The 26,010-nt window shown below is 46.8% G+C and overlaps 1 protein-coding gene across 1 annotated transcript in view; it reads right to left on the reverse strand.

Moving 5' to 3' along the window:
* Positions 1-26,010, reverse strand: part of SEC23IP (SEC23 interacting protein) — a 47,920-nt gene that overhangs the window by 8,938 nt on the left and 12,972 nt on the right. Inside the window, exons 9-18 of the mRNA XM_054382310.1 lie at positions 24,853-25,061; positions 22,679-22,797; positions 21,666-21,836; positions 21,179-21,274; positions 20,807-21,004; positions 19,714-19,869; positions 18,875-18,977; positions 17,374-17,559; positions 15,552-15,714; positions 13,158-13,258 (exon numbers count right to left, since the gene is read on the reverse strand). Of these exons, the coding sequence (XP_054238285.1) occupies positions 13,177-13,258; positions 15,552-15,714; positions 17,374-17,559; positions 18,875-18,977; positions 19,714-19,869; positions 20,807-21,004; positions 21,179-21,274; positions 21,666-21,836; positions 22,679-22,797; positions 24,853-25,061 (1,483 nt within the window). The 3' untranslated portion in view covers positions 13,158-13,176. The remainder of the gene's footprint in view (positions 1-13,157; positions 13,259-15,551; positions 15,715-17,373; positions 17,560-18,874; positions 18,978-19,713; positions 19,870-20,806; positions 21,005-21,178; positions 21,275-21,665; positions 21,837-22,678; positions 22,798-24,852; positions 25,062-26,010) is intronic.

Genomic DNA, 26,010 nt, shown 5'->3' on the forward strand with positions numbered 1-26,010 from the left:
GTTATTTGGGCACCACTGTCAGAGCTGTGCAGCCAAACAGTGCCTTTTGCCTGTTATTTGGCTCACCACTGTCAGAGCTGTGCAGCCAAACAGTGCCTTTTGCCTGTTATTTGGCTCACCACTGTCAGAGCTGTGCAGCCAAACAGTGCCTTTTGCCTGTTATTTGGGGCACCACTGTCAGAGCTGTGCAGCCAAACAGTGCCTTTTGCCTGTTATTTGGGGCACCACTGTCAGAGCTGTGCAGCCAAACAGTGCCTTTTGCCTGTTATTTGGGCTCACCACTGTCAGAGCTGTGCAGCCAAACAGTGCCTTTTGCCTGTTATTTGGGGCACCACTGTCAGAGCTGTGCAGCCAAACAGTGCCTTTTGCCTGTTATTTGGCTCACCACTGTCAAAGCTGTGCAGCCAAACAGTGCCTTTTGCCTGTTATTTGGGGCACCACTGTCAGAGCTGTGCAGCCAAACAGTGCCTTTTGCCTGTTATTTGGCTCACCACTGTCAGAGCTGTGCAGCCAAACAGTGCCTATTGCCTGTTATTTGGCTCACCACTGTCAGAGCTGTGCAGCCAAACAGTGCCTTTTGCCTGTTATTTGGGGCACCACTGTCAGAGCTGTGCAGCCAAACAGTGCCTTTTGCCTGTTATTTGGGGCACCACTGTCAGAGCTGTGCAGCCAAACAGTGCCTTTTGCCTGTTATTTGGGGCACCACTGTCAGAGCTGTGCAGCCAAACAGTGCCTTTTGCCTGTTATTTGGGGCACCACTGTCAGAGCTGTGCAGCCAAACAGTGCCTTTTGCCTGTTATTTGGGGCACCACTGTCAGAGCTGTGCAGCCAAACAGTGCCTTTTGCCTGTTATTTGGGGCACCACTGTCAGAGCTGTGCAGCCAAACAGTGCCTTTTGCCTGTTATTTGGCTCACCACTGTCAGAGCTGTGCAGCCAAACAGTGCCTTTTGCCTGTTATTTGGCTCACCACTGTCAGAGCTGTGCAGCCAAACAGTGCCTTTTGCCTGTTATTTGGGGCACCACTGTCAGAGCTGTGCAGCCAAACAGTGCCTTTTGCCTGTTATTTGGGGCACCACTGTCAGAGCTGTGCAGCCAAACAGTGCCTTTTGCCTGTTATTTGGGGCACCACTGTCAGAGCTGTGCAGCCAAACAGTGCCTTTTGCCTGTTATTTGGGGCACCACTGTCAGAGCTGTGCAGCCAAACAGTGCCTTTTGCCTGTTATTTGGCTCACCACTGTCAGAGCTGTGCAGCCAAACAGTGCCTTTTGCCTGTTATTTGGGGCACCACTGTCAGAGCTGTGCAGCCAAACAGTGCCTTTTGCCTGTTATTTGGCTCACCACTGTCAGAGCTGTGCAGCCAAACAGTGCCTTTTGCCTGTTATTTGGGGCACCACTGTCAGAGCTGTGCAGCCAAACAGTGCCTTTTGCCTGTTATTTGGCTCACCACTGTCAGAGCTGTGCAGCCAAACAGTGCCTTTTGCCTGTTATTTGGGGCACCACTGTCAGAGCTGTGCAGCCAAACAGTGCCTTTTGCCTGTTATTTGGCTCACCACTGTCAGAGCTGTGCAGCCAAACAGTGCCTTTTGCCTGTTATTTGGGGCACCACTGTCAGAGCTGTGCAGCCAAACAGTGCCTTTTGCCTGTTATTTGGGGCACCACTGTCAGAGCTGTGCAGCCAAACAGTGCCTTTTGCCTGTTATTTGGGGCACCACTGTCAGAGCTGTGCAGCCAAACAGTGCCTTTTGCCTGTTATTTGGGGCACCACTGTCAGAGCTGTGCAGCCAAACAGTGCCTTTTGCCTGTTATTTGGGGCACCACTGTCAGAGCTGTGCAGCCAAACAGTGCCTTTTGCCTGTTATTTGGCTCACCACTGTCAGAGCTGTGCAGCCAAACAGTGCCTTTTGCCTGTTATTTGGGGCACCACTGTCAGAGCTGTGCAGCCAAACAGTGCCTTTTGCCTGTTATTTGGGGCACCACTGTCAGAGCTGTGCAGCCAAACAGTGCCTTTTGCCTGTTATTTGGCTCACCACTGTCAGAGCTGTGCAGCCAAACAGTGCCTTTTGCCTGTTATTTGGCTCACCACTGTCAGAGCTGTGCAGCCAAACAGTGCCTTTTGCCTGTTATTTGGGGCACCACTGTCAGAGCTGTGCAGCCAAACAGTGCCTTTTGCCTGTTATTTGGGGCACCACTGTCAGAGCTGTGCAGCCAAACAGTGCCTTTTGCCTGTTATTTGGCTCACCACTGTCAGAGCTGTGCAGCCAAACAGTGCCTTTTGCCTGTTATTTGGCTCACCACTGTCAGAGCTGTGCAGCCAAACAGTGCCTTTTGCCTGTTATTTGGGGCACCACTGTCAGAGCTGTGCAGCCAAACAGTGCCTTTTGCCTGTTATTTGGGGCACCACTGTCAGAGCTGTGCAGCCAAACAGTGCCTTTTGCCTGTTATTTGGCTCACCACTGTCAGAGCTGTGCAGCCAAACAGTGCCTTTTGCCTGTTATTTGGCTCACCACTGTCAGAGCTGTGCAGCCAAACAGTGCCTTTTGCCTGTTATTTGGGGCACCACTGTCAGAGCTGTGCAGCCAAACAGTGCCTTTTGCCTGTTATTTGGGGCACCACTGTCAGAGCTGTGCAGCCAAACAGTGCCTTTTGCCTGTTATTTGGCTCACCACTGTCAGAGCTGTGCAGCCAAACAGTGCCTTTTGCCTGTTATTTGGGGCACCACTGTCAGAGCTGTGCAGTCAAACAGTGCCTTTTGCCTGTTATTTGGGGCACCACTGTCAGAGCTGTGCAGCCAAACAGTGCCTTTTGCCTGTTACTTCGGGCACCACTGTCAGAGCTGTACAGTCAAACAGTGCCTTTTCCCTGTTATTTGGCTCACCACTGTCAGAGCTGTGCAGCCAAACAGTGCCTTTTGCCTGTTCTTTGGCTCACCACTGTCAGAGCTGTGCAGCCAGTGCCTTTTGCCTGTTATTTGGGGCACCACTGTCAGAGCTGTGCAGCCAAACAGTGCCTTTTGCCTGTTATTTGGGGCACCACTGTCAGAGCTGTGCAGCCAAACAGTGCCTTTTGCCTGTTATTTGGGGCACCACTGTCAGAGCTGTGCAGCCAAACAGTGCCTTTTGCCTGTTATTTGGGGCACCACTGTCAGAGCTGTGCAGCCAAACAGTGCCTTTTGCCTGTTATTTGGGGCACCACTGTCAGAGCTGTGCAGCCAAACAGTGCCTTTTGCCTGTTATTTGGGGCACCACTGTCAGAGCTGTGCAGCCAAACAGTGCCTTTTGCCTGTTATTTGGGGCACCACTGTCAGAGCTGTGCAGCCAAACAGTGCCTTTTGCCTGTTATTTGGGGCACCACTGTCAGAGCTGTGCAGCCAAACAGTGCCTTTTGCCTGTTATTTGGGGCACCACTGTCAGAGCTGTGCAGCCAAACAGTGCCTTTTGCCTGTTATTTGGCTCACCACTGTCAGAGCTGTGCAGTCAAACAGTGCCTTTTGCCTGTTATTTGGCTCACCACTGTCAGAGCTGTGCAGCCAAACAGTGCCTTTTGCCTGTTATTTGGGGCACCACTGTCAGAGCTGTGCAGTCAAACAGTGCCTTTTGCCTGTTATTTGGCTCACCACTGTCAGAGCTGTGCAGCCAAACAGTGCCTTTTGCCTGTTATTTGGCTCACCACTGTCAGAGCTGTGCAGCCAAACAGTGCCTTTTGCCTGTTCTTTGGGGCAGCACTGTCAGAGCTGTGCAGCCAAACAGTGCCTTTTGCCTGTTATTTGGCTCACCACTGTCAGAGCTGTGCAGCCAGTGCCTTTTGCCTGTTATTTGGGGCACCACTGTCAGAGCTGTGCAGCCAAACAGTGCCTTTTGCCTGTTATTTGGGGCACCACTGTCAGAGCTGTGCAGCCAAACAGTGCCTTTTGCCTGTTATTTGGGGCACCACTGTCAGAGCTGTGCAGCCAAACAGTGCCTTTTGCCTGTTATTTGGGGCACCACTGTCAGAGCTGTGCAGCCAAACAGTGCCTTTTGCCTGTTATTTGGGGCACCACTGTCAGAGCTGTGCAGCCAAACAGTGCCTTTTGCCTGTTATTTGGGGCACCACTGTCAGAGCTGTGCAGCCAAACAGTGCCTTTTGCCTGTTATTTGGGGCACCACTGTCAGAGCTGTGCAGCCAAACAGTGCCTTTTGCCTGTTATTTGGGGCACCACTGTCAGAGCTGTGCAGCCAAACAGTGCCTTTTGCCTGTTATTTGGCTCACCACTGTCAGAGCTGTGCAGTCCAAACAGTGCCTTTTGCCTGTTATTTGGCTCACCACTGTCAGAGCTGTGCAGCCAAACAGTGCCTTTTGCCTGTTATTTGGGGCACCACTGTCAGAGCTGTGCAGTCAAACAGTGCCTTTTGCCTGTTATTTGGGGCACCACTGTCAGAGCTGTGCAGCCAAACAGTGCCTTTTGCCTGTTATTTGGGGCACCACTGTCAGAGCTGTGCAGTCAAAAAGTGCCTTTTGCCTGTTATTTGGGGCACCACTGTCAGAGCTGTGCAGCCAAACAGTGCCTTTTGCCTGTTATTTGGCTCACCACTGTCAGAGCTGTGCAGCCAAACAGTGCCTTTTGCCTGTTATTTGGGGCACCACTGTCAGAGCTGTGCAGCCAAACAGTGCCTTTTGCCTGTTATTTGGGGCACCACTGTCAGAGCTGTGCAGCCAAACAGTGCCTTTTGCCTGTTATTTGGGGCACCACTGTCAGAGCTGTGCAGCCAAACAGTGCCTTTTGCCTGTTATTTGGGGCACCACTGTCAGAGCTGTGCAGCCAAACAGTGCCTTTTGCCTGTTATTTGGCTCACCACTGTCAGAGCTGTGCAGCCAAACAGTGCCTTTTGCCTGTTATTTGGGGCACCACTGTCAGAGCTGTGCAGCCAAACAGTGCCTTTTGCCTGTTATTTGGGGCACCACTGTCAGAGCTGTGCAGTCAAACAGTGCCTTTTGCCTGTTATGTGGCTCACCACTGTCAGAGCTGTGCAGCCAAACAGTGCCTTTTGCCTGTTCTTTGGCTCACCACTGTCAGAGCTGTGCAGCCAAACAGTGCCTTTTGCCTGTTATTTGGGGCACCACTGTCAGAGCTGTGCAGCCAAACAGTGCCTTTTGCCTGTTATTTGGCTCACCACTGTCAGAGCTGTGCAGCCAAACAGTGCCTTTTGCCTGTTATTTGGCTCACCACTGTCAGAGCTGTGCAGCCAAACAGTGCCTTTTGCCTGTTATTTGGGGCACCACTGTCAGAGCTGTGCAGCCAAACAGTGCCTTTTGCTGTTATTTGGCTCACCACTCTCAGAGCTGTGCAGCCAAACAGTGCCTTTTGCCTGTTATTTGGGGCACCACTGTCAGAGCTGTGCAGCCAAACAGTGCCTTTTGCCTGTTATTTGGGGCACCACTGTCAGAGCTGTGCAGCCAAACAGTGCCTTTTGCCTGTTATTTGGGGCACCACTGTCAGAGCTGTGCAGCCAAACAGTGCCTTTTGCCTGTTATTTGGGGCACCACTGTCAAAGCTGTGCAGCCAAACAGTGCCTTTTGCCTGTTATTTGGCTCACCACTGTCAGAGCTGTGCAGTCAAACAGTGCCTTTTGCCTGTTGTTTGGCTCACCACTGTCAGAGCTGTGCAGCCAAACAGTGCCTTTTGCCTGTTATTTGGGGCACCACTGTCAGAGCTGTGCAGTCAAACAGTGCCTTTTTTGGGGCACCACTGTCAGAGCTGTGCAGCCAAACAGTGCCTTTTGCCTGTTATTTGGGGCACCACTGTCAGAGCTGTGCAGCCAAACAGTGCCTTTTGCCTGTTATTTGGGGCACCACTGTCAGAGCTGTGCAGTCAAACAGTGCCTTTTGCCTGTTATTTGGGGCACCACTGTCAGAGCTGTGCAGCCAAACAGTGCCTTTTGCCTGTTATTTGGGGCACCACTGTCAGAGCTGTGCAGCCAAACAGTGCCTTTTGCCTGTTATTTGGGGCACCACTGTCAGAGCTGTGCAGCCAAACAGTGCCTTTTGCCTGTTCTTTGGGGCACCACTGTCAGAGCTGTGCAGTCAAACAGTGCCTTTTGCCTGTGATGTGGCTCACCACTGTCAGAGCTGTGCAGCCAAACAGTGCCTTTTGCCTGTTATTTGGCTCACCACTGTCAGAGCTGTGCAGCCAAACAGTGCCTTTTGCCTGTTATTTGGGGCACCACTGTCAGAGCTGTGCAGCCAAACAGTGCCTTTTGCCTGTTATTTGGCTCACCACTGTCAGAGCTGTGCAGCCAAACAGTGCCTTTTGCCTGTTATTTGGGGCACCACTGTCAGAGCTGTGCAGCCAAACAGTGCCTTTTGCCTGTTATTTGGCTCACCACTGTCAGAGCTGTGCAGCCAAACAGTGCCTTTTGCCTGTTATTTGGGGCACCACTGTCAGAGCTGTGCAGCCAAACAGTGCCTTTTGCCTGTTATTTGGGGCACCACTGTCAGAGCTGTGCAGCCAAACAGTGCCTTTTGCCTGTTATTTGGGGCACCACTGTCAGAGCTGTGCAGTCAAACAGTGCCTTTTGCCTGTTATTTGGCTCACCACTGTCAGAGCTGTGCAGCCAAACAGTGCCTTTTGCCTGTTATTTGGGGCACCACTGTCAGAGCTCTGCAGCCAAACAGTGCCTTTTGCCTGTTATTTGGGGCACCACTGTCAAAGCTGTGCAGCCAAACACTGCCTTTTGCCTGTTATTTGGCTCACCACTGTCAGAGCTGTGCAGTCAAACAGTGCCTTTTGCCTGTTATTTGGCTCACCACTGTCAGAGCTGTGCAGCCAAACAGTGCCTTTTGCCTGTTATTTGGGGCACCACTGTCAGAGCTGTGCAGTCAAACAGTGCCTTTTTTGGGGCACCACTGTCAGAGCTGTGCAGCCAAACAGTGCCTTTTTTGGGGCACCACTGTCAGAGCTGTGCAGCCAAACAGTGCCTTTTGCCTGTTATTTGGGGCACCACTGTCAGAGCTGTGCAGCCAAACAGTGCCTTTTGCCTGTTATTTGGGGCACCACTGTCAGAGCTGTGCAGCCAAACAGTGCCTTTTGCCTGTTACTTGGGGCACCACTGTCAGAGCTGTGCAGCCAAACAGTGCCTTTTGCCTGTTATTTGGGGCACCACTGTCAGAGCTGTGCAGCCAAACAGTGCCTTTTGCCTGTTATTTGGCTCACCACTGTCAGAGCTGTGCAGCCAAACAGTGCCTTTTGCCTGTTATGTGGCTCACCACTGTCAGAGCTGTGCAGCCAAACAGTGCCTTTTGCCTGTTATTTGGGGCACCACTCTCAGAGCTGTGCAGCCAAACAGTGCCTTTTGCCTGTTATTTGGGGCACCACTGTCAGAGCTGTGCAGCCAAACAGTGCCTTTTGCCTGTTATTTGGGGCACCACTGTCAGAGCTGTGCAGCCAAACAGTGCCTTTTGCCTGTTATTTGGCTCACCACTGTCAGAGCTGTGCAGCCAAACAGTGCCTTTTGCCTGTTATTTGGGGCACCACTGTCAGAGCTGTGCAGCCAAACACTGCCTTTTGCCTGTTATTTGGGGCACCACTGTCAGAGCTGTGCAGCCAAACAGTGCCTTTTGCCTGTTATTTGGGGCACCACTGTCAGAGCTGTGCAGTCAAACAGTGCCTTTTGCCTGTTATGTGGCTCACCACTGTCAGAGCTCTGCAGCCAAACAGTGCCTTTTGCTGTTATTTGGCTCACCACTCTCAGAGCTGTGCAGCCAAACAGTGCCTTTTGCTGTTATTTGGCTCACCACTCTCAGAGCTGTGCAGCCAAACAGTGCCTTTTGCTGTTATTTGGCTCACCACTCTCAGAGCTGTGCAGCCAAACAGTGCCTTTTGCTGTTATTTGGCTCACCACTGTCAGAGCTGTGCAGCCAAACAGTGCCTTTTGCCTGTTATGTGGCTCACCACTGTCAGAGCTGTGCAGCCAAACAGTGCCTTTTGCTGTTATTTGGGGCACCACTCTCAGAGCTGTGCAGCCAAACAGTGCCTTTTGCCTGTTATTTGGGGCACCACTGTCAGAGCTGTGCAGCCAAACAGTGCCTTTTGCCTGTTCTTTGGGGCACCACTGTCAGAGCTGTGCAGCCAAACAGTGCCTTTTGCCTGTTATTTGGGGCACCACTGTCAGAGCTGTGCAGCCAAACAGTGCCTTTTGCCTGTTATTTGGGGCACCACTGTCAGAGCTGTGCAGCCAAACAGTGCCTTTTGCCTGTTATTTGGGGCACCACTGTCAGAGCTGTGCAGCCAAACAGTGCCTTTTGCCTGTTATTTGGGGCACCACTGTCAGAGCTGTGCAGCCAAACAGTGCCTTTTGCCTGTTATTTGGGGCACCACTGTCAGAGCTGTGCAGCCAAACAGTGCCTTTTGCCTGTTATTTGGCTCACCACTGTCAGAGCTGTGCAGCCAAACAGTGCCTTTTGCTGTTATTTGGGGCACCACTCTCAGAGCTGTGCAGCCAAACAGTGCCTTTTGCTGTTATTTGGGGCACCACTCTCAGAGCTGTGCAGCCAAACAGTGCCTTTTGCCTGTTATTTGGGGCACCACTGTCAGAGCTGTGCAGCCAAACAGTGCCTTTTGCCTGTTATTTGGGGCACCACTGTCAGAGCTGTGCAGTCAAACAGTGCCTTTTGCCTGTTATTTGGGGCACCACTGTCAGAGCTGTGCAGCCAAACAGTGCCTTTTGCCTGTTATTTGGGGCACCACTGTCAGAGCTGTGCAGCCAAACAGTGCCTTTTGCCTGTTATTTGGGGCACCACTGTCAAAGCTGTGCAGCCAAACAGTGCCTTTTGCCTGTTATTTGGGGCACCACTGTCAGAGCTGTGCAGCCAAACAGTGCCTTTTGCCTGTTATTTGGGGCACCACTGTCAGAGCTGTGCAGCCAAACAGTGCCTTTTGCCTGTTATTTGGGGCACCACTGTCAGAGCTGTGCAGTCAAACAGTGCCTTTTTTGGGGCACCACTGTCAGAGCTGTGCAGCCAAACAGTGCCTTTTGCCTGTTATTTGGGGCACCACTGTCAGAGCTGTGCAGTCAAACAGTGCCTTTTTTGGGGCACCACTGTCAGAGCTGTGCAGCCAAACAGTGCCTTTTGCCTGTTATTTGGGGCACCACTGTCAGAGCTGTGCAGCCAAGCAGTGCCTTTTGCCTGTTATTTGGGGCACCACTGTCAGAGCTGTGCAGCCAAACAGTGCCTTTTGCCTGTTATTTGGCTCACCACTGTCAGAGCTGTGCAGTCAAACAGTGCCTTTTGCCTGTTCTTTGGGGCACCACTGTCAGAGCTGTGCAGCCAAACAGTGCCTTTTGCCTGTTATTTGGGGCACCACTGTCAGAGCTGTGCAGCCAAACAGTGCCTTTTGCCTGTTATTTGGGGCACCACTGTCAGAGCTGTGCAGCCAAACAGTGCCTTTTGCCTGTTATTTGGGGCACCACTGTCAGAGCTGTGCAGCCAAACAGTGCCTTTTGCCTGTTATTTGGCTCACCACTGTCAGAGCTGTGCAGCCAAACAGTGCCTTTTGCCTGTTCTTTGGGGCACCACTGTCAGAGCTGTGCAGCCAAACAGTGCCTTTTGCCTGTTATTTGGGGCACCACTGTCAGAGCTGTGCAGCCAAACAGTGCCTTTTGCCTGTTATTTGGGGCACCACTGTCAGAGCTGTGCAGCCAAACAGTGCCTTTTGCCTGTTCTTTGGGGCACCACTCTCAGAGCTGTGCAGCCAAACAGTGCCTTTTGCCTGTTATTTGGGGCACCACTGTCAGAGCTGTGCAACCAAACAGTGCCTTTTGCCTGTTATTTGGGGCACCACTGTCAGAGCTGTGCAGCCAAACAGTGCCTTTTGCCTGTTATTTGGGGCACCACTGTCAGAGCTGTGCAGCCAAACAGTGCCTTTTGCCTGTTATTTGGGGCACCACTGTCAGAGCTGTGCAGCCAAACAGTGCCTTTTGCCTGTTATTTGGGGCACCACTGTCAGAGCTGTGCAGTCCAAACAGTGCCTTTTGCCTGTTATTTGGGGCACCACTGTCAGAGCTGTGCAGCCAAACAGTGCCTTTTGCCTGTTATTTGGGGCACCACTGTCAGAGCTGTGCAGCCAAACAGTGCCTTTTGCCTGTTATTTGGGGCACCACTGTCAGAGCTGTGCAGCCAAACAGTGCCTTTTGCCTGTTATTTGGGGCACCACTGTCAGAGCTGTGCAGCCAAACAGTGCCTTTTGCCTGTTATTTGGGGCACCACTGTCAGAGCTGTGCAGCCAAACAGTGCCTTTTGCCTGTTATTTGGGGCACCACTGTCAGAGCTGTGCAGCCAAACAGTGCCTTTTGCCTGTTATTTGGCTCACCACTGTCAGAGCTGTGCAGCCAAACAGTGCCTTTTGCCTGTTATTTGGGGCACCACTGTCAGAGCTGTGCAGCCAAACAGTGCCTTTTGCCTGTTATTTGGGGCACCACTGTCAGAGCTGTGCAGCCAAACAGTGCCTTTTGCCTGTTATTTGGGGCACCACTGTCAGAGCTGTGCAGCCAAACAGTGCCTTTTGCCTGTTATTTGGGGCACCACTGTCAGAGCTGTGCAGCCAAACAGTGCCTTTTGCCTGTTATTTGGGGCACCACTGTCAGAGCTGTGCAGCCAAACAGTGCCTTTTGCCTGTTATTTGGGGCACCACTGTCAGAGCTGTGCAGCCAAACAGTGCCTTTTGCCTGTTATTTGGGGCACCACTGTCAGAGCTGTGCAGCCAAACAGTGCCTTTTGCCTGTTATTTGGGGCACCACTGTCAGAGCTGTGCAGCCAAACAGTGCCTTTTGCCTGTTATTTGGGGCACCACTGTCAGAGCTGTGCAGCCAAACAGTGCCTTTTGCCTGTTATTTGGGGCACCACTGTCAGAGCTGTGCAGCCAAACAGTGCCTTTTGCCTGTTATTTGGGGCACCACTGTCAGAGCTGTGCAGCCAAACAGTGCCTTTTGCCTGTTATTTGGGGCACCACTGTCAGAGCTGTGCAGCCAAACAGTGCCTTTTGCCTGTTATTTGGGGCACCACTGTCAGAGCTGTGCAGCCAAACAGTGCCTTTTGCCTGTTCTTTGGGGCAGCACTGTCAGAGCTGTGCAGCCAAACAGTGCCTTTTGCCTGTTATTTGGGGCACCACTGTCAGAGCTGTGCAGCCAAACAGTGCCTTTTGCCTGTTATTTGGGGCACCACTGTCAGAGCTGTGCAGCCAAACAGTGCCTTTTGCCTGTTATTTGGGGCACCACTGTCAGAGCTGTGCAGCCAAACAGTGCCTTTTGCCTGTTATTTGGGGCACCACTGTCAGAGCTGTGCAGCCAAACAGTGCCTTTTGCCTGTTATTTGGGGCACCACTGTCAGAGCTGTGCAGCCAAACAGTGCCTTTTGCCTGTTATTTGGGGCACCACTGTCAGAGCTGTGCAGCCAAACAGTGCCTTTTGCCTGTTATTTGGGGCACCACTGTCAGAGCTGTGCAGCCAAACAGTGCCTTTTGCCTGTTATTTGGGGCACCACTGTCAGAGCTGTGCAGCCAAACAGTGCCTTTTGCCTGTTATTTGGGGCACCACTGTCAGAGCTGTGCAGCCAAACAGTGCCTTTTGCCTGTTATTTGGGGCACCACTGTCAGAGCTGTGCAGCCAAACAGTGCCTTTTGCCTGTTATTTGGGGCACCACTGTCAGAGCTGTGCAGCCAAACAGTGCCTTTTGCCTGTTATTTGGGGCACCACTGTCAGAGCTGTGCAGCCAAACAGTGCCTTTTGCCTGTTATTTGGGGCACCACTGTCAGAGCTGTGCAGCCAAACAGTGCCTTTTGCCTGTTATTTGGGGCACCACTGTCAGAGCTGTGCAGCCAAACAGTGCCTTTTGCCTGTTATTTGGGGCACCACTGTCAGAGCTGTGCAGCCAAACAGTGCCTTTTGCCTGTTATTTGGGGCACCACTGTCAGAGCTGTGCAGCCAAACAGTGCCTTTTGCCTGTTATTTGGGGCACCACTGTCAGAGCTGTGCAGCCAAACAGTGCCTTTTGCCTGTTATTTGGGGCACCACTGTCAGAGCTGTGCAGTCAAACAGTGCCTTTTGCCTGTTATTTGGGGCACCACTGTCAGAGCTGTGCAGTCAAACAGTGCCTTTTGCCTGTTATTTGGGGCACCACTGTCAGAGCTGTGCAGCCAAACAGTGCCTTTTGCCTGTTATTTGGCTCACCACTGTCAGAGCTGTGCAGCCAAACAGTGCCTTTTGCCTGTTATTTGGCTCACCACTGTCAGAGCTGTGCAGCCAAACAGTGCCTTTTGCCTGTTATTTGGGGCACCACTGTCAGAGCTGTGCAGCCAGTGCCTTTTTCCTGTTATTTGGCCATGCTTAAAAAATATGTATTTAATCAACTTATGATATCCCATTAATAAAAAAAAGATGCTACTGATTGGCCCTCAGAGAAAAGCCTTTTCTATGACATCCAGTGATGCAAAACTGGTACCACATGTAGCCTCAGAAAACACACACCTTAGGATAGAAATACCTGCAAGTATGTTTCAGATCCAAGAGTATCGTACATTTAATTTCTTTCCAAAGTGACCCAACTTCCATGCTATATCATTTCACTTGTTCTGAAATTCTTAAGCCATCCAAAGATCATAAAGGACTGGCACAGGCAGAGGTCACATGCAGTAATTTATCAACACCAATGTCTTAACACCTTCCTCAGAGACAAGCAACTTCTTCCCTGGCATGCATGGATCAAACAATATAACAGGATGGACATGACAACAGTGGAGTACTGCTGGTGTTTTTTTCATCTACTACACTGCAAATGAAGTTTTATCACACACAATACCACCAAATTTTCCTATACTTTAACATTCAGTAAAAAACTGAATTGGGGAAGAAACATGAAAAAAGAGACACCATATTTTTTTAACATATTGGTGATGGCAATTTTTATCCCATACTAAAAACTTTAGCACCAGATATCTTTTGGGAATGAAGAGGGGAAAACTTGAAGAATTCCCCCATGCTTAAGTTTAGAAATTGCTTTTGCAATCTAAATGACACTTTGCAGCTGCATGCTTTGTAATTAAAACTTCAGGGGCAAACCAGAAAGTAAAGACATTTAAGCGGAGGCTGAATTTGATATGAGTGCAGAAGTTATATTAGAACAAACTTACAAGTTCATGTTTCTCTACATCAATGCTGTGGCTGCTCAGGATTGATATTCATAGTCCTGTATATTTCTTTGAGAAACAGCAAGGCAGTGTCTTCAGACCCCCTATGAAGAACATTAAGAAAAGTGTCATTTTAGTGTGGTCCATGCTCTAATTCTTGCAAGTCACATATCATCCCATCCTAGCTCTCCTGGAACACACAACTCATTTCCCTCGTACTTGTCTTTTGGAAACATGGACTTACCTCTACCAGTTTGCTTCACACTACAATTCTTCATCAGTCTTGTATTATTCCTGCTATCAGCCCTTGCTCAGGTGGCCAAGAAAGCCAACAGCATCCTGGCCTGTATCAGAAGTAGCATGGCCAGTAGGAGCAGGGAGGTGATTGTCCAACTGTACTCAGCGCTGGGGAGGCTGCAACTCAAATATTGTTTCCAGTTTTGGGTCCCTCACTCCAAGAAGGACATTGAGGTGCTGAAGCATGTCCAGAGAAGCATAACAAGGCTTGGGGGGAGGAGGAGGCTGGACCTTGAAAACAGGTCCTGTGAGAAGCAGCTGAGGGAGCTGTGAGTGTTCAGCCTAGAGAGGAGGAGGCTGAGGGCAGACCTCAGCACTTTCTACAGCTCTCTCAGATGAGGTTGGAGCGAGGTGGGGCTCAGTCTCTTCTCACTTGTGACAAGTGGTGGAATGGGAGGAAGCAGCTTCAAGTTGTGCCAGGGTTCGGGTTGGATATTGGGAAAAACTTATTCACAGAAGGGGTTGTCAGGCATTGGGACAAGCTGCCCAGGGAAGTGGTGGAGTCACCATCCTTGCAGGTGCTTGGAAGAGGCATGGATGTGGTGCTGAGGGACAAAACAGTACTGCCACCACTGGGTCAGGTAATGCTTTCCATTCCATATTTTGACCTCTGCAAAACTGCCTGCTTCTAAAAATTATTAACTACTGAAAATAGAAACCTTCAAAAATAGCATAGGGTACCACTTGTTCTAAATTTAGGAGGTGCCAGACAAGAGCCTCAACACCAGTGTTGTGCACAGCTCAGCAACTGACACCCAAGACTGTCTCTTCAATGTCAAGAGCTGTAGTCATGTTGCCAAATACAGTTTACACATCCTTTGCTCTGCCATTCTACAGGGTTGGACTACATGGCCTTCAGAAACCCCTGCCAACCCCCACCATTCTGTGATCCTGTGTAGTTTCAAGTGTGCTTAATTTTATGAAAAGACAGCAACTCCTGAGGGCACATCCAACAGCTCAACAGCCATTGCAGTTCCTGGAAAAGAATGATATCTTTCTCCACCTGAAGCATGTGAGCACTGAAAAGAAAGTAAATTCAAATCCAGATAAGGCATTGCTGTACTGTAGTGCTGACACCAAACTCTGCTTCTTGTTCTGCAAATTGTTGCATGTACAAATGACCACTGCAAATGGCTGATCAGAACCACTCTGCCTTTTTTTTGGTTGTTTTTATCTTTGACAGCAGAGCATCACCACCCGGCAATTTCATTCCAATGTGATGAGGAAATCATGTTTTACATATTGTGGTCTAACACAATTCCTTCATGAATAGTTTTGTTTGAAAAACTACAGCTGTCCAAATGCTCACAGAGCTCTCCTTGTTTTGTAAATGTCTGTAGCTAAAGGTGGATGCTTTAAGTGTCAAAAATCAAAAGAAAGGTAGCCAGTGCTCTTTATTGTAAATAGGCCAGCAGATTTGCTTACTTTGTGCAAAGACAGGATTGTATTTTGAAATTAAATTAGCCAATAGTGACATCTAGGTGTGACACCCTGAAATTGACATTCCTGGGCAGTCACACAATCTGTTTACCTGAACACTTGAATCATCTCAATTACCTTGCACTTGAGCACCCAGAGTCTAAGGCATTTATCTTTATGGTATATGCCTGTGTGGGAAGGTGACCTCTTTCCTATCAACAGGCCATTTCAGAATTAAGTGATGAGGATCTCATATCCAACTCTACAATTTCAAACAATTCAAAGACTACAAAGACTCTGAAAACTCAGGTCTCAGGTCATATGCACACACAGCAACCACTGCAACAATTCCTGCTCTGGTACCTTTATAACTGGTTGGTCAAACCAGCAGTAGCCTGAAAAATAGATCTGGGTGTATCAATTCAGTTATTTTGGTCAAAATGTACTTGAAGTGAAACCCTAGGACATGATTTTTGACAGAGAGCACCTGAGTTTTCTTGAGCATAAAATGCTCAAGACAGGAAATACAATTCTAGCTATTATTGTATTGGTCACAGGGGATGCCAACACACCTAAAAGCAGACAACAGGAGTAAGAGAAACAGTAGGCATGTCATTACCAACATAGAAAGATACACAGCTACATCAGAAACTGACAGAAACACAAAATATGTCCTCTTACCAGTAGCACAAATGACTCTGCAAAGCAAAAAGGTACTCGTTGAAGCTTTCTATTGGTTTCTCTTGTAGAACATAATCAATGCGCCGTCCTCCATTGAGCATTCCAACCTTCACCAAAACATCTTCATCTTTTGGAGGCTCTGGACTTTCAGTGATCTTTTCAGCTAAAATTAGGGTTTAAAGATCAAAATTATTTTCAAGCCACAGCCTGCTTGACTCTGATCATGAAGCATCACCCATTTTCCCTGCTGTAAGCTCCATGTGCTTGCAGTAAGACAACAGTAACAGCCTCAACTGACAAGCACTCCACTGCATAATTCAGAAAGTTTCCTGGAACCATTGCCTTAGTACTTCCATAACAGTTTAGACAGAGTTTGTTTGAAGAACAGCTCACGGAAAGGAGTAGCTGAGCAAGTTCAAAAACCAAACCACAGTGTTTATACACAGATTCACTCATTCCACAAGCAAATAACCCCAAATAACATATTTTTACATCCCTCTTGCAAAGAGTCAATCACTACCCTCAACTCAAACTAGGAGGAATGGTTTGTCTTTGTAAGTATAGACAAAGCCAGCATTACTACCACTGACAGATAATTCACCACTGGGAAGCCTGCCCTTGCAGTAATATTTATATCTGACTTCAGTTTATTTTCCTCAACAGCATCTTTTTCCTTTAGTGAACATACTTAAAAGCTTCTTAGTTCATCTCACCAACTCAGTAGAACACTACTGAAGAGAATAAATCTCACCAATATTTCTTTATATTAACATTCCCTGAGAGGAAAGAAAACACAACTGATTTAGAAACCTGTCCTACCAACAGGAAGTTGAAAGTCAAGCCTAAAATACTTCACTAATGGCTGTTAACTTTTTCTTTTGCAAAAGACCAAAAAAACTCCAATCCAGCAGTAGATCTTACATTTATTAATACTTCTGTAATGGGCTTGCATGACAGGGTTTTGATAGTGGAAGGGCTACAGGGGTGGCTCCTGTGAGAAGCTGCTAGAAGCTTTCCCCATATCTAATGGAGCCAAGACCAGCTAGCTTCAAGATGGACCTGCCACTGGCCATCAGCAACAGTGGCAGTGCCTCTGGGATAACAGACTGATGAAGGGAAAAAAGTTGCTGTGCAATACTAACAGCTGATAGACAAAGGCATGAGAAGATGTGAAAGAAAAAACTCTGCAGACACCAAGGTCAGTGAACAAGGGAGAGGAGATGCTCCAGGCACCAGAGCAGATGCCCCTGCAACTCATGGTAAAGAACACACTGAGGCAGGTTGTCCCCCTGCAGCCCCTGGAGGTTAATGGTGTAAAAGATACCCATCTGCAGCCCATGGAGGACCCGACACTGGACCAGCTGGATGTGATGCTGTGGGAAGCCCACCCTAGAGCACTGTGCCACTGTGGGAGAGGAAGTGGAGAATTCAGGAGCAAAGTTAAGCCTAGGAAGAAGGGAGGGGTGGAGGGAAGGTGTTTTAAAGACTTGGGTTTATTTCTCTTTACCCTGCACTGATTTGATTGCTAGCAATTTAAATTAACTACTTTCCCCAGGTTGAGTCTCTTTTGCCTTTGATGGCAATGGGTGAGTGATCTCCCTACCCTTATCTTGACCCACGAGCCTTTCATTTTTTTTTTCTCTCCTCTGTCCAGCTGAAAAGGGAGAGTGATAAAGCAGCTTTGGCAGGCACCTGGTGTCTAGCATAGAGGCCTCCTGAACAGGGTCTGGAAAAATCAATAGCAAGCACTCACTAGCACAAACAAATTTCTACTAATTTGAGAGCATTAAGTTATAACCAATCCAATAATGTGTCCACGCACCTTCTATCACTTGCTTTTCTTCTTCCTCTTTGATTTGGTTAGCCACTTTCTCCAGTTCTGCTTGGAGCTGGGTTGAAGATGTATGAGCACGTGCAAATTCATTAAGGGTCTGCCATGCACTCTTCAAAGAGCTAATAAAACCCTGTTTCAGATCAGATCCCATACGAGACAGAGAGTCTTTCAACTCTTGAGAAAAAGAAATAAAAAAAATCACTCCAATAGAAGGATTTAAGTTACAAACTAAATCCAGAATGATGAAACACTGTGCAACAAAGATCCCACTTGTTAGGAGAAATGGGCCTGCTCTGTCATGAATGTGTGTTTCCTGCTTTTCTTTCCATTCAAAAGGAATGGAACACACAATAGTTTTCTCATTGAATGGGTCAATGAGTTAAAACCTACTAGCACAGGAAACATTCCAGCAGCCTCTAAATCCAGAAGGGTCCACAAAAAGAGCTACCAGCCAATCCCACCACCACCTACGATCACTCCTAACATCCTACACTAAAGGACAAGAAGAGAGAAGCTAGTTTCAAACTCCAGCACTGCAGAAGAGAGTAGATGAGCTGTGAATGTCTCCTGCAGTAGTAGTGAATCTGGAGAAGCACTCCCAGACAACTCTATCCTGGAATTCTGTTACAGTTCACTAACTGTGTCACCAGTAACCAAACTGCCATTCCATACTGGTGGGAAACTCTGAATGAAGGAGAACTCTTCACAATACCTGGTTAAAACCACATGGGTTTATTAGGTCAGGGCTCAAAACTATTCCATGGAACATTTGTCTACATCAAATTAAAAAAATAGGGCAAAAGACAAGAATTGTCTCCTTTACTATACACACTTTTTGAGACTTTTAAACCTGAAACATATCTTAACAAGTACCTTGTCTAGTCTAGGGAAGCAGCCTCACTCTAATGTACCATTCTAAAGTGTAGATGCTGCAGAATTTCTCCATCCAGGTGCCTGAAAACAGGCTTTCAGAAGGGCTCTGTGAACTTGCACAACAGTAATACTGTCATTACACAGCAAAACTGACTTTTTTTATTAGGTATGCAAACTTTAACTATAGCACCTTGATTTGATGTGTAGCAATGAGCAAAAAAAACCCAGTCCCTGCCCACCAATGGCTATGGAACCACCTTTTTCCTCAGTGTTTCCAAGACTGAACTGGTGCTCATTAAGGACAAGAGAAAAGAAACAAGTAAATTTAGGTTCTGCTGCACATCATCTTAAAAACTAAGCTGAAGAAGTGATGTACAGCAATTTTTAAATGGAATTTTGGTAATCAGAAGCTCAAGACTGGAGGAACTATGATTGATTATTACATCTGAATACAATTATGGGGCTGGGAGGAATTCCCTCTGATGTTTAGGAACAGATGAAGTCAGATATCTGGGAACATTCATTAGCCTCTTGAAATTTTACAATATTCTAATGCATCAAATAAGTAAATTAGGAATAATGACCATATATAAAGTAACTTTTTTTTTTTTTTTACCCAGATGAAGTCTTTTTCTGCCTTTATGATGTGGAATGAGAACTGGTTTTAAATCCATGTCTTTGATGATCATTGGTTCTAACCTGTAAGCTACTGGATCAAGCTGTTAAGAAATAAAAACATACTGGCATTTAGTTAACTTAGCAATTATTTGATTTATCACATTCCATTGGAAAAAAAAATCCCTATTTATGGTACATACAGAACCATTTTTCAATTATGTTCTATTTCAGTTTATAGAAAATCAGATTAAGCAGGTTCATTAACTACTTAGGTCTGGCTCTCCTACAGAGATTCCAAAGGAGAAGCACAACAGTGAAAGAGCAGCAGAATTTTGTTGCACTCTGATGAGCCCTACCAACATGTCACTGTTTAACTGTTATTAACCAAGATGGAACAGAAGAGGATAAACATATTGCATGCACTGCAAAACTTCCCAGGATTTCTAAACCTCCCAGAAGCCACACTGGAATCTCAGAAAAACCCTGCAAAAGGCTCAAATGCAAACACTTTACCAAAATCTACAAGCGTGGCTTGAAATTAATGATGGCAAAAAGAGTTCTTCAAGCTCTGAAAATGAACAGGGCAAATTATTATCAAGCCAACTCATAGCCAGAATGATTATTATGGAACCTATAGCCAGCTCTACTTCACTTTTGCAGTAAAGACCACAAATACATGGAACATGCATTTCAGCTGAGCCAGTTTTTAAACAGAGTGGTTTGGGAAATGTATGTAAGGGAAGAGGAGGTGTACTGCTCAGAGGTTAAAACTTAGTACTCTGCTTTGCTGCTATCTCCATCCACTAACATCAGCTCTCCAAAGCAGTGCTTACTCACTGGATGATAGATATTGAAGAATCCCTTGCAAGTTGGAAGCCTGTAGTTTTCATCAATCTTCTCCACACCCCTCACAGTAAGGAACACACCGATAGGAGAACCAAGAGCAAAGAAAATATCTGGTTCAAAGTCCAGTGCACTGTAAATGACAGAAACCTGCCAGAGAGAAATCAGATGTATAAACTCAGAACTGCCAGCTAATTCATACAATGCTTAGATAGGAAGGAAAAACAAGTTGTGTATGAAATCAATCACATTCTCACAGTACTTCCAGGAAGTTTCAGCTGCATGGCCTTCTTCAATATGAATGCCATAGCACATATTAATACCATAATACTAAAATGTTTTCAATTAAAAAAATCAAAAGTAAAAAAAGAAATAAACAATATTTAAATCAGGAAGTTTTCAAAGTTTGGGGCTTAAGTTCAGTTTGAGGAAAATCTTAAACAGAACAGCATAAATGGATCTTCCAGTATCTGAAGGGGGCCTACAGGAAAGCTGGGGAGAGACTTCTAAGGGTGTCAAGTAGTGATAGGACTGGGGGGAATGGAGCAAAACTAGAAGTGGGGAGATTCAGATTGGATGTCAGGAAGAAGCTCTTCACCATGAGGGTGGAGAGACACTGGAACAGGTTGTCCAGGGAGGTGGTAGAAGCCTCATCTCTGGAGGTTTTTTAAGGCCAGGCTGGATGTGGCTCTGAGCAACCTGATCTAGAGTGAGGTGTCCCTGCCCATGGCAGGGGGGTTGGAACTGGCTGATCCTTGAGGTCCCTTCTAATCCTGACAATTCTATGATCAATTTAGTCTACTATGTCAACTGTAAAGCCACAGAACCATTCATTATGGTTCATTCTCCTTCTGGAACAGAACTGTGGAAAATAAAAAATGAATTGTGGTAGCACCCTTGATATAGTAAGTTTTGCTTTTCACTGTATCTAAACCCCTCTCCCAGCCCTCCTTTGTGATCTAAGTTAGCACAACCTTTGTACAAAAATGAAGGGAAACAGCACAAAGTCATCAACATTAAAAAACCCAAAGCCAAGCCAAAGGACAGCATTGGTCCAAATGAATCATTTCAATGAATGTAGTCTCACCTGGCCAGTTCCCATTTCAAAATAGTCATAGTCAATGCTCACAGAAGCAACAGAGGCACCAACTGGAAGCTTCCTCTTTGGATGCAGCTGACCAGACTCTGATGGGGAGACAGGACTAACTGTCTCTTTTGCTTTCTGGGCATCTTCTTGAGTCTGGAGCGTGGCAGCCAGCACTGCTTTCTTTTCTGCTGTTTTCTTCTGTTCCTTTTCAGAGAAGTTTCAAAATCAGAACAACAAAGTTCATTTCACAGTTGACAAAATTCCTTTAATATATCCTCACTGTTAACCAGCATAAAGAACAGAAGTGACTCCACAGCAAGGAAGTCAGTTGCACTTGATTAACAATACTTTCTTTCTGAAAACTCTATTTACCTGCTTGGCTGCTCTGTCTTTTACAAAATTAACTATTTTCTTCCTTGGTCCAAGAGGTATCCCCATTTCCTTCAGGTCATCCACTGTACACATGAGCTAAGGAAAAAAAGTATTTAAAAAAATAAAAATCCAACAACAAACCAGGCACATCAAAGCACACTTTATAACTTTGCTACTAACATAGATAATTTGTTATTGGCAATGATTTAGGAATCAGGCAAGGCATTTTCTAAAGCTATAGACATTTAAAACATTCAAAAGACATGACACAAAGTGCCTTAACACAGCTAAGGAGAAAATACACTGCACCAAGAAAGAGAAAGAGTCTCATAACATTTAATCTTCATGACCTGCATTAATTATCCTACTTTTGCAACTGCTTTCAAGCCTCATGGAACACTACACTCATCAAGAAACAAAACCAAACCCCAAACATAAATCTCCATACCCAGGGCAATCCCCATAAGTCAAGTGAATCCTACTGTACCAGAGACTCCATGTCAATTCGCTCCTTCTCAAATATGCTTGCATACTCTGACAAACTAAGCATTTCCAGAGTCTTCTGCAAAGCAGGAACATCATCATCTACTTCAGGCTCACAAAGGTCATCACCAGAAGTAGTAATTGAGGAGCCCAAGGAACTGGTGTCTTCAGTCATCTTAACAAAACAGCACAGAAAGAGAAGCACATCGAAAAGTAAAACCCAGTTTAATGACTTTCTCTTGAAAACATTATTATGTAAACTTTATCCATTTCTGCCCATTTTCAGTAAAGCAAGGTACAAGTTTTCCACTGATAGTAACAGACCAGCAAAACATCTATCTAAAAATTACTAAGAAAGGCAAAAGGCTTCCTGACACTCAAAAGGCTTCCTAACACTCAAAACCATTTCCTTTTAATCATCAAACAACTGGCCACAGTTTGTAGTCTGAACACAGATCGATTCCTTCCCTCTTACACTTCTCCCCCACTGTTCAGATACTGTTAAGACCAATTTATGTGTTCACAAGGGTCCAAGCTGATGTCTGTAATCAAATCCCATTATTGTCCTACTTGGAAGTTCACAATTTGTCCTAAGAGTTGACAAAATTTTTAGGACAGTCTACAACTGCCTGAAGGGAGGTTGTAGCCAGGTGGGGGTTGGCCTCTTCTCCCAGGCAACCAGTGACAGAGGAGAGGACACAGTCTCAAGCTGTGCCAAGGGAGGTTTAGGCTGGACGTTGGAAGAAATTCTTCCCAGAGATTGGCCCTTGGAATGGGCTGCCCAGGGAGGTGGTAGAGTCACTGTCCCTGGAAGTGTTTAAAATCAGACTGGATGAGGCACTTAGTGTCATGGTTTAGTTGATTAGATGGTGTTGGGTGATAAGTTGGACTTGATCTTGAAGGTCTTTTCCAACCTGGTTAATTCACCCACAAGCATGTTTCAGCTAATAAGTTCTGAAAGAAAGAGTCATTGAAAATACAAGATCTATTTCCTGGAAAGACAAGTTTGCAAATTACCTGCTTATCATGAACAGCCACATCCTTCACAGTCCCATTGACACCAGAGAACGGTCCAGTATTTACTGATGAAGCCAAATCCTTCTGGTTAGACAATATGTCAAACAGAATTAAGGAACCTGGAAACAGGAATTAAAGTTGCCTTGGAAAAAAAAAGTCAGATTTTCCTTTCCCTAAATCCCAAGCAAGTTTTCTATGCAATAGTGATAGCAACATAAAGATTGATCAAAAACAATGACAGGATTAAAAGCACAATGCCCACATGTAAACTTGAACATGATCATTCTCAGCAGAAAGTAAACCCTTTTTTTTTCTTTTTTTTTCTAACTAATTCATGCTTTATGTAGTCGCCATGATTAAATTATTTTACCTCAACCATCTTTTCTTGCCAAACTGGAAAGTTTCAGCCCAAACTAGTATGTTATATGTTGTTATACTTACGTTCCAAAAAACTTACCTTACTTTTACTAAGTGAGGGTTCTGAGACACAGAAGTTACTTGCCTAACATGACACCAGATAGCTTGTCAACCTTCAAACTCAGAAGACAAAGTCTTCCACTACCTGAAAGGGGCCTACAGGAAAACTGGAGAGGGGCTTTTTAGAAGGGCTTGTTGTAATAGGACAAGGGGCAATGGTTTTAAACTACATCAGGGCAGATTTAGATGAGACATTAAGAAGAAGTTCTTTACTATGAGGGTGGTGAGACACTGGAATGGGTTTCCCAGAGAAGCTGTGGATGCCTCATCCCTGGAAGTGTTCAAGAGCAGGCTGGATGAGGCTTTGAGCAACTTGGTCTGGTGGAAGGTGTCCCTGCCCATGGCAGGGGGGTTGGAACTACATGATCTTTAAGGAACCTTCCAACTCAAAACATTCTATGAAGGAAAACAAAGGGAAAAGGCAGAGGGAGAAGCAGGGGAGACATGCAGGCATCCATGATTTACTAACCTCCTCTCAAAGCTTTATAAATTTAGCTCTTGAGAGGTGCTTGACTTTTAGCCACCCATATTCTGAGAAACAACCATGCCCTATCAAGGGGTTAGTAGGTCAAGAGATGTTCTCCTCCCTCTCTACTCTGCCCTGGCAAGGCCACATCTGAAATACTGCATCCAGTTCTGGGACCCTCAGTTCAAGAAGGACCTCAGGGAACTGCTTGAAAGAGTCCAGTGCAGAGCCACAAAGATGATGAAAGGAGTGGAACATCTTCCTTACAAAGGGAGACTGAGGGAGCTGGGGCTCTTTAGCTTGGAGAGGAGGAGACTGAGAGGTGATCTCATTCATGTTTATAAATATGGGAAGGGTGAGTGTCAGGATGGAGTCAGGCTCTGCTCAGAGATGCCCAATGATAGGACAAGGGACAATGGGTACAAGCTGGAGCACAGAAGGTTCCATGTGAACATAAGGAAAACTGCAAGGGTGACAAAACACTGGAATGGGATGCCCAGAGAGATTGTGAAGTCTCCTCTGGAGACATCCCAAACCCACCTGGATGCATTCCTGTGTGATCTGCTCTAGGTGACATTGCTCTGAGAGGGGGGTTGGACTGAATGATCTTTCAAGGTCCCTTCCAACCCTCAATGTTCTGTGATTCTGTGACACTTTTAGCCTTAGCCTTAACGAAGGTTGCGTTTCCCTTAGTGTTTATCCCAAATCAGTTGCTTAGAATCACAGAATCAACCAGGCTGGAAAAGACCTCAGAGATCATCAAGTCCAACCTATTACCTAAAACCTAACACCTCCTGACAACTAAACCATGGCTCCACATCCAATCTTTTTTTGAACACCTCCAGGGATGGTGACTCTACCACCTCCCTGGGCAGCCCATTCCAACGGCCAATCTCTCTTTCTGTGAAGAACTTTCTCTTCACCTCGAGCCTCAGCTTCCCCTGGTGCAGCTTGAGACTGTGTCCTCTTGTTCTGCTGCTGGTTGCCTGGGAGAAGAGACCAACCCCCACCTGGCTACAACCTCCCTTCAGGTAGTTGTAGAGAGCAGTAGGATCTCCCCTGAGCCTCCTCTTCTCCAGGCTAAACAACCCCAGCTCCCTCAGCCTCTCCTCACAGGGCTTGTGCTCAAGACCTCTCAGCAGCTTCGCTGCCCTTCCCTGGATACGTTCAAGTATCTCAATGTCCTTCTTAAACGGAGGAGCCCAGAGCTGGCCACAGATCAGCCGATTACCTAAGCTGTGCCCGGCCACGGAGACTCCTCCCTTGAAGTCTGGGTTGCGGCTCATGAAGAGGGCGTACAAGCGGTTCATCTCCAGCCCCACTTTGTCCACGATCGTCTGGCAGTATGTGGGGCTGTTGTAAAACAGGATGTCCAGGAGGGTTTCGTTGGTGAAGTGGCGCAGGCGACCGATGCTGGGCAGAGTGATCTTCTTTATGTTCCTAGCAACACAAAATCATTAGAAAGCCTTTGGAGAAATGCAGATAGTAACTCTGTTAACTTTGAACTCTACTACCTGTGATTTCCAATGTAAATACTGCAGATGTGGTCTCTACAGAAATTAAAATAAACACTGAGCCTTCTGGCCTTGTTGCACATTCGTGCAGAGGGTGCATAGCTAAGAAAGACACAGCTTCCTTTTTTCTCTCCAAGCTGAAAGGATGCCTGAAATAATCTCTTCTCTGTTCCACCACTGATGTCACACCGTAACAAGGAAGTTTTGTGAGCAGATCATTTGAACAGAAAAAGAACTTGCATATAAAAACAGAAGGTGAAGCTGAAGTAACAGGCAATGTAATAGTCTCTTTTTGAAGAAGTTTGGAATTACCATCTGCCTGCCTGGAGTTAAGACAGCTATGATGGAATTGCTGCAGAACTGAGACTGCCTTAGTTAGCATTGCCTGGTGTCACAGAATGATAGAATAGCTTAGACTGGAAGAGACCTTAGAGATAATCTAATCCAACCTCCCTGCCATGGGCAGGGATGCCTCTCAACTAGACCAGGTTACTCAAGGCCCTGTCCAACCTGGCCTTGAACATCTCTGTCATTAACAGAATACAGATCCTTCCTCATGACAATACTGTGTTCAAATATGAATAAAAGACTAAGGCTCCAGGAAAGCAAAGTGGCTTGACTGAGGTACAACAGTTTGAAGAACACCAGCCTGTGCTCTAAGTGGTACAAGTTGCTACCTTCACAATTTCTACTTCCTTTGAGCAAGAGAAAACAGCTTGAAATGTCCAACAACAGCAGTAAGAAGTGATTTTTAAATGCTGTAACACTGCTGCCCCAATATAGATACCTTTTTCAAAAAGAAAGAAAAAGAAAATAATAATAATCTTAGCTTAACTGCCTGATCATAAATCAGCAGGGCCAGGAAAATGATCAAG

The sequence above is a fragment of the Indicator indicator genome, chromosome 7, assembly GCF_027791375.1.
Source record: "Indicator indicator isolate 239-I01 chromosome 7, UM_Iind_1.1, whole genome shotgun sequence".
NCBI classification, from domain to species: Eukaryota; Metazoa; Chordata; class Aves; order Piciformes; family Indicatoridae; genus Indicator; species Indicator indicator.